The following is a 15,000-nucleotide window of genomic DNA, read 5'->3' as shown; positions in this document are numbered from 1 at the left end:
ACACTGACTGGTGTCTCTCAGTCCTCTCTCTCTCTCAGGGAGATATCTGTACACTGACTGGTGTCTCTCAGTCCCCTCTCTCTCTCTCAGGGTGATATCTGTACACTGACTGGTGTCTCTCAGTCCTAGGGAGATATCTGTACACTGACTGGTGTCTCTCAGTCCCCTCTCTCTCTCTCAGGGAGATATCTGTACACTGACTGGTGTCTCTCAGTCCTCTCTCTCTCTCAGGGAGATATCTGTACACTGACTGGTGTCTCTCAGTCCCCTCTCTCTCTCTCTCTCAGGGAGATATCTGTACACTGACTGGTGTCTCTCAGTCCCCTCTCTCTCTCAGGGAGATATCTGCACACTGACTGGTGTCTCTCAGTCCCCTCTCTCTCTCAGGGAGATATCTGTACACTGACTGGTGTCTCTCAGTCCCCTCTCTCTCTCTCAGGGAGATATCTGTACACTGACTGGTGTCTCTCAGTCCCCTCTCTCTCTCTCAGGGAGATGTCTGTACACTGACTGGTGTCTCTCAGTCCTCTCTCTCTCTCTCTCAGGGAGATATCTGTACACTGACTGGTGTCTCTCAGTCCCCTCTCTCTCTCTCAGGGAGATATCTGTACACTGACTGGTGTCTCTCAGTCCCTCTCTCTCTCTCAGGGAGATATCTGTACACTGACTGGTGTCTCTCACTGTTTAATTACCGACAACCTCCTATTCTAAGAAATTGACACTTTTAGCCTACTCTCTGGTAGAGTGAACAGACGCTATTATTAATCTGCATGCTGTGGTTTTCGATGGAGGCCAGTTAGTGAGAGCTTATCTGCTATACCTGGTTGCGAGTGGGAACTGACACACTCTCGCCCTGGCTATTTGAACTGCCCAGTGTGAAAAGGCAAAACTCAGACTGTGGTTTCCTTTGTAACCTTTGTAACAGGCGGCACGGTGGCACAGTGGGTTAGCGCTGCTGCTTCACAGCTCCAGGGACCTGGGTTCGATTCCCGGCTCGGCTCACTGTCTGTGTGGAGTCTGCACATTCTCCCCGTGTCTGCGTGGGTTTCCTCCGGGTGCTCCGGTTTCCTCCCACAGTCCAAAGATGTGCGGGTTAGGGTGGATTGGCCAGGTTAAAAATTGCCCCTTCGAATCCTGAGAGGCGTAGGTTAGAGGGATTAGCGGGTGAATATGTGGGGGGTAGGGCCTGGGTGGGATTGTGGTCGGTGCAGAGTCGATGGGCCGAATGGCCTCCTTCTGCAGTGTAGGGTTTCTATGATTTCTGTGAACCTTGGGCCCAGTGTTCAAATCCTGTCCCTTTCAGAGAGAGTCGGCAAATGCTGGAATATTCCCAGGGCAGCGGGGGGGTCAGTTAATACCTCACTGGATTATAGACACCCCCCACCAAGCTCGTCCCAGAGAAAAACATTCACACCTCGACACAGTCACACACCATGTGTCAAATACCTCAAATACCAAAGCAACTGTGAGGCAGGAAGGAGCAGAGTTTCAAATACATGCGGGTTAATCTTTCACAAACCCAACAGGGAAACTCCACACAGGAGAGGGCTGTTCGGCCCAATGTGTTCCTCCTAGCCCATTGCTCTGTCAATCCCCAAACTAATCCCACTGCCCCGCTCCCTCCCCATAGCCCTGTATCAATCCCCAAACTAATCCCACTGCCCCGCTCTCTCCCCATAGCCCTGTATCAATCCCCAAACTAATCCCACTGCCCCGCTCTCTCCCCATAGCCCTGTATCAATCCCCAAACTAATCCCACTGCCCCGCTCTCTCCCCATAGCCCTGTATCAATCCCCAAACTAATCCCACTGCCCCGCTCCCTCCCCATAGCCCTGTATCAATCCCTAAACTAATCCCACTGCCCTGCTCTCTCCCCATAGCCCTGTATCAATCCCCAAACTAATCCCACTGCCCCGCTCTCTCCCCATAGCCCTGTATCAATCCCCAAACTAATCCCACTGCCCTGCTCTCTCCCCATAGCCCTGTATCAATCCCCAAACTAATCCCACTGCCCCGCTCTCTCCCCATAGCCCTGTATCAATCCCCAAACTAATCCCACTGCCCCGCTCTCTCCCCATAGCCCTGTATCAATCCCCAAACTAATCCCACTGCCCCGCTCTCTCCCCATTGCCCTGTATCAAACCCCAAACTAATCCCACTGCCCCGCTCTCTCCCCATAGCCCTGTATCAATCCCCAAACTAATCCCACTGCCCCGCTCTCTCCCCAAAGCCCTGTATCAATCCCCAAACTAATCCCACTGCCCCGCTCTCTCCCCATAGCCCTGTATCAATCCCCAAACTAATCCCACTGCCCCGCTCTCTCCCCATAGCCATGTATCAATCCCCAAACTAATCCCACTGCCCCGCTCTCTCCCCATAGCCCTGTATCAATCCCCAAACTAATCCCACTGCCCCGCTCTCGCCCCATAGCCCCGTATCAATCCCCAAACTAATCCCACTGCCCCGCTCTCTCCCCATAGCCATGTATCAATCCCCAAACTAATCCCACTGCCCCGCTCTCTCCCCATAGCCCTGTATCAATCCCCAAACTAATCCCACTGCCCCGCTCTCGCCCCATAGCCCCGTATCAATCCCCAAACTAATCCCACTGCCCCGCACTCTCCCCATAGCCCTGTATCAATCCCCAAACTAATCCCACTGCCCCGCTCTCTCCCTATAGCCCTGTATCAATCCGCAAACTAATCCCACTGCCCCGCTCTCTCCCCATAGCCCTGTATCAATCCCCAAACTAATCCCACTGCCCCGCTCCCTCCCCATAGCCCTGTATCAATCCCCAAACTAATCCCACTGCCCCGCTCTCTCCCCATAGCCCTGTATCAATCCCCAAACTAATCCCACTGCCCCGCTCTCTCCCCATAGCCCTGTATCAATCCCCAAACTAATCCCACTGCCCCGCTCTCTCCCCATAGCCCTGTATCAATCCCAAACTAATCCCACTGCCCCGCCCTCTCCCCATAGCCCTGTATCAATCCCCAAACTAATCCCACTGCCCCGCTCTCCCCCCATTGCCCTGTATCAATCCCCAAACTAATCCCACTGCCCCGCTCTCTCCCCATAGCCCTGTATCAATCCCCAAACTAATCCCTCTGCCCCGCTCTCTCCCCATAGCCCTGTATCAATCCCCAAACTAATCCCACTGCCCCGCTCTCTCCCCATAGCCCTGTATCAATCCCAAACTAATCCCACTGCCCCGCTCTCTCCCCATAGCCCTGTATCAATCCCCAAACTAATCCCACTGCCCCGCTCCCTCCTCATAGCCCTGTATCAACCCCCAAACTAATCCTACTGCCCTGCTCTCTCCCCATAGCCCTGTATCAACCCCCAAACTAATCCCACTGCCCCGCTCTCTCCCCATAGAATCCCTGGAACTCTCTGCCCCAAGGGGGGGGTTGGGGGCCGGATCATTCCAAGTGAAGGTGGATAATTATTTGATCGATCAAGGAATGCAGGGGAAATGGCGCAGAAAGGATAGGAGCAGGGAGGAGGCCATTCGGCCCTTCGAGCCTGCTCTACCATCCATCGCCAATCATGGCGGATCATCCAACTCAATCGCCTAATCCTGCTTTCCCCCCATAACCTTTGACCCCGTTCGCCCCAGTGCTCTATCCAGCCGCCTCTTGAACACATCCAATGTTTTGGCATCAAGTCCTTCCTGCGGGAATGAATTCCACAGGCTCACCGGGTGAGGAAATATCTCCTCATTTGCATCCTAAATGGTCTACCCCCAATCCTTAGACTGTGACCCCTGGTTCTGGACTCCCCCCACCATCGGGAACATCCTCCCTCCATCCACCCTGTCCAGTCCTGTTAGGATTTTATAAGTCTCTATGAGATCCGCCCCCATCATTGGTCTGAACTCCAGTGGAACCAATCCTAACCCGGTCAATCTCTGCTTGTACACCAGTCCCGCCGTCCCCGGAATCAGCCTGGGAAACCTTCGCTGCAACTCCCTCCAGAGCAAGAACATCCTTCCTCAGGAAAGGAGACCAAAACTGCCCACAATACTCCAGGTGAGGCCTCACCAAGGCCCTGTATCATCGCAACAACACATCCCTCTGCTCCTGTACTCCAAACCTCTCGCAATGAAGACCAACGTACCATTAGCCTTCTTTACCGCCTGCTGCACCTGCACGCTCACCTTCAGCGACTGGTGCACCCAGGTCCCTCTGCACTCTTCCAATGTACACCCATTCAGGGAGCAGCGTCCAGTTTTGGTCTCCTTCTCTGGGGAAGGATGTTCTTGCTCCCGAGGGAGTTGCAGCGAAGGGTTTACCAGGCCGATTCCGGGGATGGTGGGGCTGAGGAGAGATTGACCGGGTTAGGATTGTATTCACTGGAGTTCAGGCGAATGAGGGGGCGGATCTCAGAGAGACTGATCAAATTCGAACAGGACTGGAAAGGGTAGATGGAGGGAGGATGTCCCCGATGGTCGGGGGGGGGAGTCCAGAAGCAAATCAGGAACGGTTCTGGTCTACGATGAGTTGGAAAGCTCCACCGATCACAGGAGGGGGTGTTGTGACAGGAAAAATGGAGTTGATAGAGGGAATGATTTGATAATATTTCCCTGTGCCACAGGATGTTAGTCAGTGCCCCTCTAACGAAGGACGCCAGCCAAAACCAGACGGGTGCCATCTACCAATGCAACTATGGTGATCCCACGTGTAGCAGGATAAACACACCATGTAAGGATATTAACTTTTTTTCAGCTTTTACAATCATCCCCCATTCCCAGAAGGTCAGAGCTGAGGGAGCGCCGCACTGTGGGAGGGTCAGTGCTGAGGGAGCGCCGCACTGTGGGAGAGTCAGTGCTGAGGGAGCGCCGCACTGTGGGAGGGTCAGTGCTGAGGGAGCGCCGCACTGTGGGAGGGTCGGTGCTGAGGAAGCGCCGCACTGTGGGAGGGTCGGTGCTGAGGGAGCGCCACACTGTGGGAGGGTCAGCGCTGAGGGAGCGCCGCACTGTGGGAGGGTCAGTGCTGAGGGAGCGCCGCACTGTGGGAGGGTCAGTGCTGAGGGAGCGCTGCACTGTGGGAGGGTCAGTGCTGAGGGAGCGCCGCACTGTGGGAGGGTCAGTGCTGAGGGAGCGCCGCACTGTGGGAGGGTCAGTGCTGAGGGAGTGCCGCACCGTGGGAGGGTCGGTGCTGAGGGAGCGCCGCACTGTGGGAGGGTCAGTGCTGAGGGAGCGCCGCACTGTGGGAGGGTCGGTGCTGAGGGAGCGCCGCACTGTGGGAGGGTCGGTGCTGAGGGAGCGCCGCACTGTGGGAGGGTCGGTGCTGAGGGAGCGCCGCACTGTGGGAGGGTCGGTGCTGAGGGAGCGCCGCACTGTGGGAGGGTCGGTGCTGAGGGAGCGCCGCACTGTGGGAGGGCCGGTGCTGAGGGAGCGCCGCACTGTGGGAGGGTCGGTGCTGAGGGAGTGCCGCACTGTGGGAGGGTCGGTGCTGAGGGAGCGCCGCACTGTGGGAGGGTCAGTGCTGAGGGAGCGCCGCACTGTGGGAGGGTCGGTGCTGAGGGAGCGCCGCACTGTGGGAGGGTCAGTGCTTAGGGAGCGCCGCATTGTGGGAGAGTCAGTGCTGAGGGAGCACCGCACTGTGGGAGGGTCAGTGCTGAGGGAGCGCCGCACTGTGGGAGGGTCAGTGCTTAGGGAGCGCCGCACTGTGGGAGAGTCAGTGCTGAGGGAGCGCCGCACTGTGGGAGGGTCAGTGCTGAGGGAGCGCCGCACTGTGGGAGGGTCAGTGCTGAGGGAGCGCCGCACTGTGGGAGGGTCAGTGCTGAGGGAGCGCCGCACTGTGGGAGGGTCAGTGCTGAGGGAGCGCCGCACTGTGGGAGGGTCGGTGCTGAGGGAGCGCCGCACTGTGGGAGAGTCAGTGCTGAGGGAGCACCGCACTGTGGGAGGGTCAGTGCTGAGGGAGCACCGCACTGTGGGAGGGTCGGTGCTGAGGGAGTGCCGCACTGTGGGAGGGTCAGTGCTGAGGGAGCGCCGCACTGTGGGAGGGTCAGTGCTTAGGGAGCGCCGCACTGTGGGAGAGTCAGTGCTGAGGGAGCGCCGCACTGTGGGAGGGTCAGTGCTGAGGGAGCGCCGCACTGTGGGAGGGTCAGTGCTGAGGGAGCGCCGCACTGTGGGAGGGTCAGTGCTGAGGGAGCGCCGCACTGTGGGAGGGTCAGTGCTGAGGGAGCGCCGCACTGTGGGAGGGTCAGTGCTGAGGGAGCGCCGCACTGTGGGAGGGTCGGTGCTGAGGGAGCGCCGCACTGTGGGAGGGTCAGTGCTGAGGGAGCGCCGCACTGTGGGAGGGTCGGTGCTGAGGGAGCGCCGCACTGTGGGAGAGTCAGTGCTGAGGGAGCGCCGCACTGTGGGAGGGTCAGTGCTGAGGGAACGCCGCACTGTGGGAGGGTCAGTGCTGAGGGAGCGCCGCACTGTGGGAGGGTCGGTGCTGAGGGAGCGCCGCACTGTGGGAGAGTCAGTGCTGAGGGAGCACCGCACTGTGGGAGGGTCAGTGCTGAGGGAGCACCGCACTGTGGGAGGGTCGGTGCTGAGGGAGTGCCGCACTGTGGGAGGGTCAGTGCTGAGGGAGCGCCGCACTGTGGGAGGGTCAGTGCTTAGGGAGCGCCGCACTGTGGGAGAGTCAGTGCTGAGGGAGCGCCGCACTGTGGGAGGGTCAGTGCTGAGGGAGCGCCGCACTGTGGGAGGGTCAGTGCTGAGGGAGCGCCGCACTGTGGGAGGGTCAGTGCTGAGGGAGCGCCGCACTGTGGGAGGGTCAGTGCTGAGGGAGCGCCGCACTGTGGGAGGGTCAGTGCTGAGGGAGCGCCGCACTGTGGGAGGGTCGGTGCTGAGGGAGCGCCGCACTGTGGGAGGGTCAGTGCTGAGGGAGCGCCGCACTGTGGGAGGGTCGGTGCTGAGGGAGCGCCGCACTGTGGGAGAGTCAGTGCTGAGGGAGCGCCGCACTGTGGGAGGGTCAGTGCTGAGGGAACGCCGCACTGTGGGAGGGTCAGTGCTGAGGGAGCGCCGCACTGTGGGAGGGTCGGTGCTGAGGGAGCGCCGCACTGTGGGAGAGTCAGTGCTGAGGGAGCGCCGCACTGTGGGAGGGTCAGTGCTGAGGGAGCACCACACTGTCCTAGATAGGTGTGAATCGCTCATTTTAATGTGTCAGGTTTGCAATTATTCATCGACTGAGGAGGAAGGAATTATAACGAACTTATTTTTTCAGTTCCAAATGGAGCAAAGAACATGGGGCTCTCACAGACAACTGGGAACTTACAAGGACAAAAGATTGTCGTAAGTATGAACACTGTCCCCATCAAACACTCCCAGGACAGGACAGCACGGGGTTAGATACAGAGTAAAGCTCCCTCTACACTGTCCCCCATCAAACACTCCCAGGACAGGTACAGCACGGGGTTAGATACAGAGTAAAGCTCCCTCTACACTGTCCCCATCAAACACTCCCAGGACAGGTACAGCACGGGGTTAGATACAGAGTAAAGCTCCCTCTACACTGTCCCCATCAAACACTCCCAGGACAGGTACAGCACGGGGTTAGATACAGAGTAAAGCTCCCTCTACACTGTCCCCCATCAAACACTCCCAGGACAGGTACAGCACGGGGTTAGATACAGGGTAAAGCTCCCTCTACACTGTCCCCATCAAACACTCCCAGGACAGGTACAGCACGGGGTTAGATACAGAGTAAAGCTCCCTCTACACTGTCCCCATCAAACACTCCCAGGACAGGTACAGCACGGGGTTAGATACAGAGTAAAGCTCCCTCTACACTGTCTCCATCAAACACTCCCAGGACAGGTACAGCACGGGGTTAGATACAGAGTAAAGCTCCCTCTACACTGTCCCCATCAAACACTCCCAGGACAGGTACAGCACGGGGTTAGATACAGAGTAAAGCTCCCTCTACACTGTCTCCATCAAACACTCCCAGGACAGGTACAGCACGGGGTTAGATACAGAGTAAAGCTCCCTCTACACTGTCCCCCATCAAACACTCCCAGGACAGGTACAGCACGGGGTTAGATACAGAGTAAAGCTCCCTCTACACTGTCCCCATCAAACACTCCCAGGACAGGTACAGCACGGGGTTAGATACAGAGTAAAGCTCCCTCTACACTGTCCCCCATCAAACACTCCCAGGACAGGTACAGCACGGGGTTAGATACAGAGTAAAGCTCCCTCTACACTGTCCCCCATCAAACACTCCCAGGACAGGAACAGCACGGGGTTAGATACAGAATAAAGCTCCCTCTACACTGTCCCCATCAAACACTCCCAGGACAGGTACAGCACGGGGTTCGATGTTGTGTGAATCCTGCCCTGATTTATCTTCTCTCCCTCAGGGTTGTGTTCCTCGTTTCTCCTTCGAATGTTACTCCAACACCTACATCAACGGTTACTGCGACATTCTCTCTGTGCCTTCAAGAGTGCCAGCAAGGGTCCCGGCAAAACTCCCAGGTAACCTTCGAACCCATCAGCACCAACCCCAGTGATTCGATTTGATTTATTATTGTCACGTGTATCGGGATACAGTGAAAAGTATTGTTTCTTGCGCGCTATACAGACAAAGCATACCGTTCATGGAGAAGGAAAGGAGAGGGTGCAGAATGTAGTGTTACAGTCATAGCTAGGGTGTAGAGAAAGATCAGCTTAATACCGGGCGGCACGGTAGCACAGTGGTTAGCACTGCTGCTTCACAGCTCCAGGGTCCCGGGTTCGATTCCCGGCTCAGGTCACTGTCTGTGTGGAGTTTGCACATTCTCCTCGTGTCTGCGTGGGTTTCCTCCGGGTGCTCCGGTTTCCTCCCACAGTCCAAAGATGTGCAGGTTAGGTTGATTGGCCAGGTTAAAAATTGCCCCTGAGATGCGTAGGTTAGAGGGATTAGCGGGTAAATATGTGGGGGTCGGGCCTGGGTGGGATTGTGGTCGGTGCAGACTCGATGGGCCGAATGGCCTCCTTCTGCACTGTAGGGTTTCTATGATATAAGGTAGGTCCATTCAAAGGTCTGATGGCAGCTGGGTTTACACTTTATCAACTTTTACAGATGCCCCATAGAAAGCATCCTTTCCGGATGTATCACAGCTCGGTCTGGGGCTCCTGCTCTGCCCAAGACCGCAAGGAACTACAAAGGGTCGTGAATGTAGCCCAATCCATCACGCAAACCAGCCTCCCATCCATCGACTCCGTCTACACTTCCCGCTGCCTCGGGGAAAAGCAGCCGGCATAATCAAGGACCCCCCCCACGAACCCCGGACATTCTCTCTTCCACCTTCTTCCGTCGGGGAAAAAGATACAAAAGTCTGAGGTCACGTCCCGACCGACTCAAGAACAGCTTCTTCCCTGCTGCCAAAGAACAAAGAACAAAGAACAATACAGCACAGGAACAGGTCCTTCGGCCCTCCAAGCCCGCGCCGCTCCCCGGTCCAGGATTGAATCCTGAATCCAGGATCCCCGCCCAATTTTCCAGCCTATCTACATACCAATATCCTATCCACCGAGCTGTCCCTCACAGCTACGATGCTTTGTTCATTACAACCTATTAACTTACCCCCACCCCCCCATTCCAGACCATGTGATCTCCAGGGAGAGGCGAAAACCCAGAGTGAAAAACCCCAGGGCCAATATGGGGAAAAAAAAATCTGGGAAATTCCTCTCCGACCCCCTGAGGCGATCGAAACGAGTCCAGGAGATCACAATGGCCCCGATCGGAAAATGCTTCCCAACCCTAGTCATTTCCACTTCCACGAACACCATATGAATTCCCTGCCCCCGAGACAGGTTCCCAACTATCCGCAGTCTCACTCTGTACTGGCACCAGCAAGATGATCATAGAATGAAGCCTTGAAACGAGAAACCAGGAACAATTAGCCCGCGCCGCTCCCTGGTCCAAACTAGACCACTCTTTTGTATCCCTCCATTCCCACTCCGTTCATATAGCTGTCTAGATAAGTCTTAAACGTTCCCAGTGTGTCCGCCTCCACCACCTTGCCCGGCAACACATTCCAGGCCCCCACGACCCTCTGTGTAAAATATGTCCTTCTGATATCTGTGTTAAACCTCCCCCCCTTCACCTTGAACCTATGACCCCTCGTGAACGTCACCACCGACCCGGGGAAAAGCTTCCCACCGTTCACCCTATCTATGCCTTTCATAATTTTATACACCTCTATTAAGTCTCCCCTCATCCTCCGTCTTTCCAAGGAGAACAACCCCAGTTTCCCCAATCTCTCCTCATAACCAAGCCCCTCCATACCAGGCAACATCCTGGTAAACCTCCTCTGTACTCTCTCCAAAGCCTCCACGTCCTTCTGGTAGTGTGGCGACCAGAACTGGACGCAGTATTCCAAATGCGGACGAACCAACGTTCTATACATCTGCAACATCAGACCCCAACTTTTATACTCTATGCCCCGTCCTATAAAGGCAAGCATGCCATATGCCTTCTTCACCACCTTCTCCACCTGTGACGTCACCTTCAAAGATCTGTGGACTTGCACACCCAGGTCCCTCTGCGTCTCTACACCCTTTATGGTTCTTCCATTTATCGTGTAGCTCCTCCCTACATTATTCCCACCAAAATGCATCACTTCGCATTTATCAGGATTGAACTCCATCTGCCATTTCCTTGCCCAAATTTCCAGCCTATCTATATCCTTCTGTTGCCTCTGACAATGTTCCTCACTATCTGCCGTCAGACTTTTGAATGGACCGACCTTATATTAAGTTGATCTTTCTCTACACCCGAGCTATGACTGTAACACTACATTCTGCACCCTCTCCTTTCCTTCTCTATGAACGGTATGCTTTGTCTGTATAGCGCGCAAGAAACAATACTTTTCACCGTATCCCGATACACGTGACAATAATAAATCAAATCGAATCATAGCTGTTCTTGAGTCGGTCGGTACGTGACCACAGACTTTTGTACCTTTTTCCCGACGGAAGAAGGTGGAAGAGAGAATGTCCGGGGTGCGTGGGGGGGGGTCCTTGATTATGCCGGCTGCTTTTCCCCGAGGCAGCGGGAAGTGTAGACAGAGTCAATGGATGGGAGGCTGGTTTGCGTGATGGGACTGGGCTACATTCACGACCCTTTGTAGTTCCTTGCAGTCTTGGGCAGAGCAGGAGCCCCAGACCGAGCTGTGATACACCCGGAAAGGATGCTTTCTATGGGGCATCTGTAAAGGTTGGTGAGAGTCGTAGCTGACATGCTGAATTTCCTTCGCCTCCTGAGAAAGTAGAGGCGTTGGTGGGGCTTTCTTACCTGTACCAAATTATATGGCCTTCAGAGTGAGAGGATTGGAGTTTAGGGATAGGGAGGTTTTGCTGCAATTGTACAGGGCGTTGGTGAGGCCACACCTGGAGCATTGTGGGCAGTTCTGGTCTCCTTATCTGAGGAAGGATGTCCTTGCTATAGAGGGAGCTCAGCGAGGGTTTCCCAGGCTGATTCCTGGGATGGCGGGTCTGTCACATGAGGAGAGACTGAGTGGGTGAGGATTATATTCACTGGAGTTTTGAAGAGTGAGAGGGGATCTGATAGAAACTTATAAAATTCTAACAGGGTTCGACAGGGTCGATTCAGACAGAATGTTCCCGATGGTGGGGGGAGTCCAGAACCAGGGGGGGGTCACAGTTTGAGGATAAGGGGGGAACCTTTTAGGGACTGAGGTGGGAGAAATGTCTTCACCCAGAGGGTGGGGAAGGTGTGGAATTCACTCCCACAGAAAGTAGTTGAGGACAAAACGTTGTGTGGTTTCAGGAAGGAATGAGATTTCGCTCTTGGGGCTGAAGGGATGGGGGGGATATGGGGGGGAAGGGGGGGGATCAGGATATTGAGTTGGATGATCGGACATGATGGGAATGAACAGGGGAAGCAGACTGGAAGGGCCGAATGGCCTCCCCTGCTCTGAGTTTTTTTGTTCCTATATATCTTATATAGAAAAAGAGATATAGGACAACTTTAACGTTGGGGGAGGGGGGTGGGGATACCTTTAAATGGGCTCGGATGTACGATACCATCAAATGAATGTTCCCCTTTAATTCTCTTCCTCCCAGAATGCCCCAGGGTGTTGATTGACATTGCGTTCCTTATCGATGGTTCCGGCAGCGTGTATGGCGGAGATTTCTCAAAGATGAAGCAGTTCATCAAAGCGATCATGCAAAAATTCAGGAACAAGGATACCCAGGTAATCAACTCTGGGGGAAGCGCGGAGTCGGGGGGGGGGGGGGGGGAGAGGCCAATCAGCCCCATTCCAGGCCTGCCGTCGATGCTATCCCCCAGCGAAGGACATCGCCGGAGGGTTATCCCACCCGAATCGGGTTGACAAGGTTAAGCGGATTGGCCATGTGCTCCCACAGTCCAGAGATGTGCAGGTTAGGTGGATTGGCCATGCCAAATTGCCCCTTAGTGTCCAAAGATGTGCAGGTTAGGTGGATTGGCCATGCTACATTGTCCCTTAGTGTCCAAAGATGTGCAGGTTAGGTGGATTGACTGTGCTAAATTGCCCCTTAGTGTCCAAAGATGTGCAGGTTAGGTGGATTGGCCATGCTAAATTGTCCTTTAGTGTCCAAAGATATGCAGGTTAGGTGGATTGGCCATGCTAAATTGCCCCTTAGTGTCCAAAGATGTGTAGGTTAGGTGGATTGGCCATGCTAAATTGCTCCTTAGTGTCCAAAGATGTGTAGGTTAGGTGGATCGGCCGTGCTAAATTGCCCCTTAGTGTCCAAAGATGTGCAGGTTAGGTGGATTGGCCGTGCTAAATTGTCCCTGAGTGATCAAAGATGTGTAGGTTAGGGTGGATTGGCCGTGCTAAATTGTCCCTTAGTGTCCAAAGATGTGCAGGTTAGGTGGATTGGCCATGCTAAATTGCCCCTTAGTGTCCAAAGATGTGTAGGTTAGGTGGATTGGCCGTGCTAAATTGTCCCTGAGTGATCAAAGATGTGTAGGTTAGGGTGGATTAGCCGTGCTAAATTGTCCCTCAGTGTCCAAAGATGTGTAGGTTAGGTGGATTGGCCATGCTAAATTGTCCCTTAGTGTCCAAAGATGTGTAGGTTAGGGTGGATTGGCCATGCTAAATTGTCCCTGAGTGATCAAAGATGTGCAGGTTAGGTGGATTGGCCATGCTAAATTGCCCCTTCGTGTCCAAAGATGTGGAGGTTAGGTGGATTGGCCATGCTAAATTGTCTCTTAGTGTCCAAAGATGTGTAGGTTAGGTGGATTGGCCGTGCCAAATTGCCCCTTAGTGTCCAAAGATGTGCAGGTTAGGTGGATTGGCCATGCTAAATTGTCCCTTAGTGTCCAAAGATGTGCAGGTTAGGTGGATTGACTGTGCTAAATTGCCCCTTAGTGTCCAAAGATGTGCAGGTTAGGTGGATTGGCCATGCTAAATTGTCCTTTAGTGTCCAAAGATATGCAGGTTAGGTGGATTGGCCATGCTAAATTGCCCCTTAGTGTCCAAAGATGTGTAGGTTAGGGTGGATTGGCCATGCTAAATTGTCCCTGAGTGATCAAAGATGTGCAGGTTAGGTGGATTTGCCATGCTAAATTGTCCCTGAGTGATCAAAGATGTGCGGGTTAGGTGGATTGGCTGTGCTAAATGTTTGGGGTTACAGGGATAGGGTGAGCGAGACGACCTGTTTAGAATGCTCTGTTGGAGTCAGTGCACACTTGATGGGCCGAATGGCCTCGACCACACTGTAAGGATTCTATGACTATTGCCTCCCTGGAGATGGGTATCTCTAGCCGGGCCCGGGACCTTTCCCCCCATGCCTAATTGCCCCCTCGAGAAGGGGGTGTGTGAGCCGCCATCTTGAACCCGCTGCGATCCCCGCGTGTGTGGTGTAGGTACACCCACGGCGCTGCTAGGGAGTGAGTTCCAGGATTTTGACCCCAGCGACAGTGAAGGAACGGCCGAAGTATTTCCAGGTCAAGATGGTGTGAGGGGGCAAATGTTACCAAGAGCAGGGATGGACTTCTGAGGCTGTATAAGGCTCTGGTCAGATCCCATTTGGAGTATTGTGAGCAGTTTTGGGCCCCGTATCTAAGGAAGGATGTGCTGGGCCTTGGAAAGGGTCCAGAGGAGGTTCACAAGAATGATCCCTGGGATGAAGAGCTTGTCGGATGAGGAACGGGTTGAGGACTCTGGGTCTGTGCTCGTTGGAGGATGAGGGGGGGATCTCATTGAAACTTACAGGATACTGCGAGGCCTGGATAGAGTGGACGTGGAGAGGAGATTTCGATCTGTCAGTGACACTAGGATCTGGGGGCGCGGCTTCAGAATGAAGGGACGACCCTTTGGAACGGAGATGAGGAGGAATTTCTTCAGCCAGAGGATGGTGAATGTGTGGAACTCATTGCCACAGGAGGAGGTCTGGGACATTGAGTGTATTGGAGACAGAGATAGATAGGTTCTTGATTGGTGAGGGGATCAAAGCTGCGGTGGTTCCCATCCCTCTGAGAACGAACCCCAAACATCCAAAGGGGAATACCTCACCCTATAACCTGTGAAGAGTGTTTGTGAAGTGGTGTGACCTGCTCCTTAGCGACCTCTAGAGCTTCAATCAAAATAACTCCCGGACACTCTCTCTACAATCAACAAGCTATTTATCTAACCAACAGTGAGCAAATTTACTAAACTATTAAATCAAATAAATCCCTTCTAATTATTAACTATTCCCCAATAAAACAAGATTCTAACGGAATGCTGTTCAAATAAAGACAAGTCGCACTCATTGACAGAAATCGAATTTAGTCACTCTCTGAATTACAACCAGGTTTTGTGTCTTCCGGAATATTCTGGGTTTTCCCTGTTGATTCTCCCTTCTCGAACTTCTTTCTTCTTTGGTATAAAGAACAAAGAAAATTACAGCACAGGGACAGGCCCTTCGGCCCTCCAAGCCTGCACCGACCATGCTGCCCCCGACTGAACTAAAACCCCCTACCCTTCCGGGGACCATATCCCTCTATTCCCATCCTATTCATGTATTTG

The 15,000-nt window shown here is 54.2% G+C and overlaps 1 protein-coding gene across 1 annotated transcript in view; it reads left to right on the top strand.

The window, feature by feature from the left end:
* Positions 1-15,000, top strand: part of LOC144489032 (integrin alpha-D-like) — a gene marked incomplete at its 3' end in the record, with an annotated part of 65,068 nt that overhangs the window by 17,575 nt on the left and 32,493 nt on the right. The window contains exons 3-6 of the mRNA XM_078206986.1: positions 4,597-4,703; positions 7,221-7,288; positions 8,359-8,473; positions 12,068-12,198. Of these exons, the coding sequence (XP_078063112.1) occupies positions 4,597-4,703; positions 7,221-7,288; positions 8,359-8,473; positions 12,068-12,198 (421 nt within the window). The remainder of the gene's footprint in view (positions 1-4,596; positions 4,704-7,220; positions 7,289-8,358; positions 8,474-12,067; positions 12,199-15,000) is intronic.

Source organism: Mustelus asterias, unplaced genomic scaffold (genome assembly GCF_964213995.1).
Source record: "Mustelus asterias unplaced genomic scaffold, sMusAst1.hap1.1 HAP1_SCAFFOLD_1944, whole genome shotgun sequence".
NCBI lineage: Eukaryota > Metazoa > Chordata > Chondrichthyes > Carcharhiniformes > Triakidae > Mustelus > Mustelus asterias.
This window is presented reverse-complemented; position numbering and strand designations above follow the sequence as displayed.